Source organism: Larus michahellis, chromosome 5 (genome assembly GCF_964199755.1).
Source record: "Larus michahellis chromosome 5, bLarMic1.1, whole genome shotgun sequence".
NCBI classification, from domain to species: Eukaryota; Metazoa; Chordata; class Aves; order Charadriiformes; family Laridae; genus Larus; species Larus michahellis.
Window position 1 is genome coordinate 47,418,763 of NC_133900.1, and position 6,000 is coordinate 47,424,762.

At 60.0% G+C, this 6,000-nt stretch overlaps 1 protein-coding gene across 7 annotated transcripts in view; it reads right to left on the reverse strand.

The window, feature by feature from the left end:
- The window catches only part of RAB11FIP5 (RAB11 family interacting protein 5), a 44,760-nt gene extending 40,675 nt beyond the window's left edge, over nt 1-4,085 (reverse strand). For all 7 annotated transcript variants that reach the window (XR_012587007.1, XM_074587176.1, XM_074587175.1 and 4 more), the window contains exon 1: nt 3,545-4,085. Coding sequence is in view for 6 of the 7 variants with exons in the window: in XM_074587176.1 (XP_074443277.1) it covers nt 3,545-3,936 (392 nt within the window). In the remaining variant the exon portion in view is untranslated. The remainder of the gene's footprint in view (nt 1-3,544) is intronic.
- Nucleotides 4,086-6,000: the final 1,915 nt, after the last annotated feature.

The window sequence follows — 6,000 nt, forward strand, 5'->3', positions numbered from 1 at the left end:
GGAGGTAATGATCCCCAGCTCGCTGCCACGCCACAGGGAAGCAGGATGAGCCCCCACAGGGAACTGCAATGGCATTTCCTGGATGTCAGGAAGCAGAAGCGATAGCTGCTTTGTGACTCCAGAAAAAAACCTCCTCTTCTATGCTGAGCCCTCATTTCAGAGGGACTGACCATTCCACTGTTTCCCTGCCAAACTACCATGTCTCCCCCCATGCCTGGGCCAAGCCGGCAGCAACTCGAGGACCCACCATCAGACCATTACAGTTGGACACAGTGATGGTCACTATGCCAGTATGCAAGCACTTTATTGCACTGCCTCACTGTGCTAGCAGCACTGAGATTTGGGCTCCCCAAATACGAGGCAAGACAGAGAGCTGCAGGGACCAAGTCACAGGGGAAGAAGAGTTGAGGACCAGGAGCATCCCACCTGGGCAGGGCCATGGTGAAGGGTTTTCCTGATGCAGAAAGATACTGGGTCGGGAGACACATATCGGGCTCAGCAGGGCAGTAAAAGGCATGGGTTAAAACCAGAAGAACTACATGGGCTGAAATGGGAAGGCAAAAATGATGCTCAGGACTGTTGCTTTGCTTGCCAACCCCAAGCCTTGGAGCTGGCTGAGTGTGGGACAAGCGTTAGGATGCCCAAAAAGGCCATGAGAGCTCTCAGGCTGCTCTTGTGCAACTCCAAGAATTGATTTTCTCCCAGGCAAAACACTGAAATGACCAAGACATTCAGCTGAACAAGGCAGCTCATAAACACCCCTGGATGCCGGCTGATGGCTTGTTCCTGGAGAAGACTCCAAGTTTGACGGAATATTTTCCATCATGCTGAAAACAAGTATAAAAATCATCACCGGTAAAGTTTCCGTGCAACAAAAATCAGCAGGAAAATGAGAGCAAGGTCAACACACTGACAAACAAGGCCTTTTTTTAAGCAGGCTCCCATTCCAACTGGCAGCAGTTTTATGCCCAGGAGCGAGGACTGCAGATGGGGTCCTAAAAAACAGCGTATGGCAAAGACTGAACTTATACTTCCCTCACTCAGGGGCCAACGATTATCTCTGCTGCACAGGCATGGGTGCGCTCTATGGTTCATTTCCAGAGTGGGAGAGTCTGTATTTGTTTTGCTGTTTTTTAATCTGGGACTAAAATTTCCTCTTAGACAAAGTTGTTTACAACAGGACCAAAACAGACACCAGAAGTTGGTTGGAAGCTTATGTGGCTTGCAGAGCCAGACTCCTGAGTCTCCCCTCAACCCTTCTTCCACCCAACTGGACACACTCCAGCACTCAGGACCTTCCTCCAAAAAAAAAGTGCAGCCCCTTCCACACTGCAGACCTGCCACCCACCCTCAAGACACCTTACAGCTCAGGGGTTTGAGCAAACGGAGATATCAGGGTCACACAGTGAGAGCTCTGCATCATGTTTTGTGTTCAGTCCCATCACGGGGGGCCACAGGCGAAGATAAGGAGCCTTAAACGATCTTGCAATCCTAAACAGCGCGAGGGGAAGTTAATTTTACTTATGCAAGCGAAGCTACAGGAAGGGAGGGAGGGAGACAGACAGCAAAGATCCTGGGGATCTCCTGCCTCACAGCCCAGGTCCCCTCCTTGGGCTGCAGTAACAGTACCGCCAGGGTGACTGGCAGCTGTGACCAGCAGCACAGGGTCCAGCCACGTTGGACGTTGCACCCATGCGATTAATGGCCCCTGACGCCAAGACCTTTGAGACGAGACCACAGGCTCAGCCTCCTGAAACCTTTGCGGGACTGTCGCAGGGCCCCCCGCTTTGCACAGCTTCATAAAATTCTGCTAACAGGAGCATGGCTTTCCTCGAGACATGGCTCCTACCCTGGCTCCCGGCACAGGGCTCCCTACCCAAACCGCAAAGAGGACAGAAAGTTATTTCACATCCTCCCGTGCCAAAACAACACGTCTCTCCCAGTGCACCCGAAAGGCCGCGGATCAGCTTGCTCGCTCTGAAGTCTGTGCACGATGCTGGTTTGAATTAGGCCCAAAGAATTCAGATCCAGCTCCTCCGACGCCGCCCATACTCCAGGCAGCACTAATAAAAGCAAAATAAACGCCGGGGGGAAAACACTCAGACACTAACTCCAGGGTTAGTCACTTCTCCTATGTGCCCATGCTCCCTTTTTAGGGCAAGCAGGAGTCTCCATGGGCTGCAGATGCAAACGAGCTGCATTTCTCCACGGGACAAGTTTTTCCAACCCCTTTTCGCGTTAATCCTGCTCTCCAGGAGTGAGGCTGCGACACTCTGCCAAGCCCCAGCACTCCCTCCACCACCTCCTGGGCCGTGCCCTGGGTAGGAGGGCGAGGGAGGCTCTTCTCCAAGCCTGCAGCTTCAGGCAGTGAGCCAGACAAATTCCTGGGGTCCTGGGAGCCAGCAATCAGCAGGGAAGCTCCCGGAGGCGCGCAGCAGCCCAGCCAGGTCTGCGTGCATTTCTCTGCCTGGCAAAGGCTAGAAAACATTATTATTGTTTTAAACCCTTCTGGGGGAAGGAAGAGGCACAGCAAATCCCACACACACAGGGTTTTATGCTGGAGGCAACACAGGGCTGGGGCTTGGTCCCCAGAACTGGGGGACCCTCCTGCAGCAGCACCATGACAAACCAGGTCACACCGACAGCCCCACCAAGCTGGTGGCAGCTGGAAAGCCATCACAGACATTGGAAGGACAAACCACCGCAGGCATCTGTGCCACAGATTCCCAGGAGTGACAGACCCTGAGGGAACCCTCCCAGGATGCAGAGGGACCTCCCAGCATCCTGTCCCCCTGGATCCCCTTCCCAGGGGGAGAAAGAACCCCATGATGCCTTGTCCTGCACCACTCCCTTCCTGAGAGGGTGGAGGGACCCTGAGACACCCCATCCTCCAAAACACGCTTCCTGGAGCGCATGTGGCATCCTACCCCCGTGATGCTCTCCCTGGAGCATCCACAGGCCCTGTAATACCCTGTATCCTCCAATGCCCTTCCTGGGTCATGCATGGACCCTGTGCCACCCCATCCTCTGTCACACCCCTTCCAGAGCACCCACAAACCCTACGATGCCCCCTCCCCCATGACACCCTTCTTGAAGCATGCATGGCTGCTGTGATGGTGGATCACCTCCTGCAAAGCCCTTCCTGGGGCATGTCCGGACCCCACGACACCCTTCCTACAGTGGCCACAGACCCTGTGACACCTACCTCCTGCAGTGCCCTTCCTGGGACACTCATAGACCCCATGATTCCTTGTTCCCAGCAACACTGTTCTTGGAGCATGCACGGACCCTGTGACACCCTACATCCTGCAAAGCCCTTTCCTGGGACAGACATGGACCTCACCACACCCTACCTCCTGCAATGCCCTCCCTGGGGCACACATGGACCCCATGACACTTCATCCACTGCAACACCCTTCCTGGGGCTCACACGGACCAATGACACCCATGATAGGACACACAGGGACCCCGTGACACCCATCCCAGAGGCCTCCCCTGCTCTGTCCCCACGGGTGACGGGCGATGCCCGGCAGGACGCACTCACCGCTCGTCCGGCGCACGGCTCTGCTGCAGGGCGGGCTCCAGGGGCACCAGAGCCTGGCCCAGGAAGCGGTCCATGCCCACCAGGGCCCGGTGCATGACGGTGAGCACCAGGCCGCCGCGAGCCAGGCCCGCCGGGGTGCCCAGCTCGGGGGGCAGCTCGAAAGCGCACTCCTCCCGCCACTCCGGGTTGCCGGTGCTCTTCTCGGCCACCGAGGTGCTGTACTTCTCGCGGCCCAGCTGGATGATGGTGTAGGCGTCGCTGGTGCCCGGCTTGCCGCCGCCGCCGCCCTTGCACCGCAGCCCGCGGGCCTGTACCACCGTCACCTGGACGTGGGTGGGCAGCCAGGCCGGAGACCCCTCAGCGGGAAGCGCGGCCGCCCGCAGCAGCGCCATGGCGGGACCGCTGAGGAGGCGCCGGGCCGACCTGGGCTGGGCCGGACACAACCGGACACGACCGGACCGGACCGGGCCGGGCCTCGCTTCGCCTTCGCCGCCGCCGCAGCCGCCGCCGCAGCCGGGCCGCAGCGCGAGCGCCACCGGCCGCCCCGCCCCAAGCCCCGCCGCCACACGGCCTCTAACCCCGCCCCCTGCGTGCGGGGAACAGGAGGCGGGGGGGGGGGCGTGCACCGGAGGAGCGGGGGGTACTGAGGGGGGCGGCCACCAGCGATGCGGGACTGGGCGGCCATCGAGGCCGGGCGTGCACCGCGGTGGGGGACACCGGGGGGTACGGGCACCGGGGCGGGGGAGTGCACTGGGGCGAGCACCGAGGGGGTCGAACACCGGGGACGCGGGACTGGGCGTGCACCGAGGCCGGACGTGCGGCGGGGTGGGGCGGGCGCAGGGGGGGACGGGCACCGGGGTGGCGAGTGCACTGGGGCGGGCACCGAGGACGGCGAGCACGGGGACGCGGGACTGGGCTTGCACCGGGAGAGGGGTGGGGGGCACCGGGGAGGGCGAGCACCGAGGACCCGGGACTGAGCGGGCACCGGGGAGGCGGGGCGGGGCGTGCGGCGAGGCTGCAGGGTGGAGCAGGCACCGCACGGCGCGCCGGGGCAGGCTGGGCCACCGCAAAGCCGCGACGGGCCACCCAGAGTGTGGCGAGGTGTCCCCCCGCCCCCGGGCGAGCCGGGAAGAGGGGGGACAGGCCTGTGTGCCCCGGTGTCCCCGGCCCCTCCGGGCGCTGCTGTTACCGGCGTCTCCCTTGCGCTTCCTGCCACCCTGCCCGCGATGTGCGTGTGTGCGGGACCGTTCATGGAGTCATGGAATCATGGAATGGTTTGGGTTGGAAGGGACCTTCAAGATCATCTAGTTCAACCCCCCTGCCATGGGCAGGGACACCTCCCACCAGACCAGGCTGCTCAAAGCCCCGTCCAGCCTGACCTTGAAAACTTCCAAGGATGGGGCATTCACAACTTCCCTGGGCAGCCTGTTCCAGTGCCTCACCTCCCTCAGAGTGAAGAATTTCTTCCCAATATCTAATCTAAATTGACCTTTTTCCAGTTTGAAGCTGTTAGCCCTCGTCCTATCACTACCTGCCCTTGTAAAAAGTCCCTCTCCAGCTTTCTTGGAGGTATCTTCAGGTATTGGTGCCAGCATGTGCATCCACATGCACGCATGTGCAAGCATGAGCATGTACGTGTGCAAGCATGAGCATGAGCATCCACGCGTGTCCAAGCATGCTCCTGTGTCCATGCATGAGCCTGTGCATGCACTGTTTGCTGCCGGAGCGCCCCCTGCGCCCCGGGAGCACCCCCCTGCCAGGGGCTCTGAAGAGTCCCCACACCACCGGAGGGTTTGCAGGCTGCTTTGCCCTTGAACACGTGCATCCAGGAGCAGATTTCTGGTATCCCCCCCACCAGGATTATTCCCAGGGATGATGGTGGCATGGAGCCATGCACAACTTTTCCCCTTCCTGAGCTTTGCTTCAAATATTCAGCAGCGTTTCCCACGCAGCAGCTGGGTGGGGGGACGGCAGCGTCCCCGATGGGGCCCCAGTCCTAATAAGCAATTAAAAACCTCTCCACTGACCCTAATAACTCAATTGCACGACCAAACCCAACGTTCCCCAGCCCCTCAAGCAAGGTCACGCCAAAAAGCCGTACCAGGGTGCGCAGTGCTCAGTACCAGCATTTTGGGTGCTCACGGCTGGGCTATGATGGGGTGGCCTGGGCCCCAGGGCTTTGATGCCATCAAGATAAGGGGCGTTCAGGGCCACCTCGGTTAATAGGAGCTGAGCTGCTCTGCTCTATCGCTCCCATCTCCAGCATCAAATCAGTGGCAATTTTTTTTTTTTGCCTCCTTCTGCTTCATGTCCCCTCCCTGGGGGCTGGGGCCGTCCGTTCCGCTTGGCTGCGGGGACATAGGGTGCCCCGATGGGGATGCGGAGCGTTGCATGGGTGCAACAGCCCCTTTGGGATATGCTATGCCCCCTTTGGGGTTGCTACAGCCCCCTTGGGG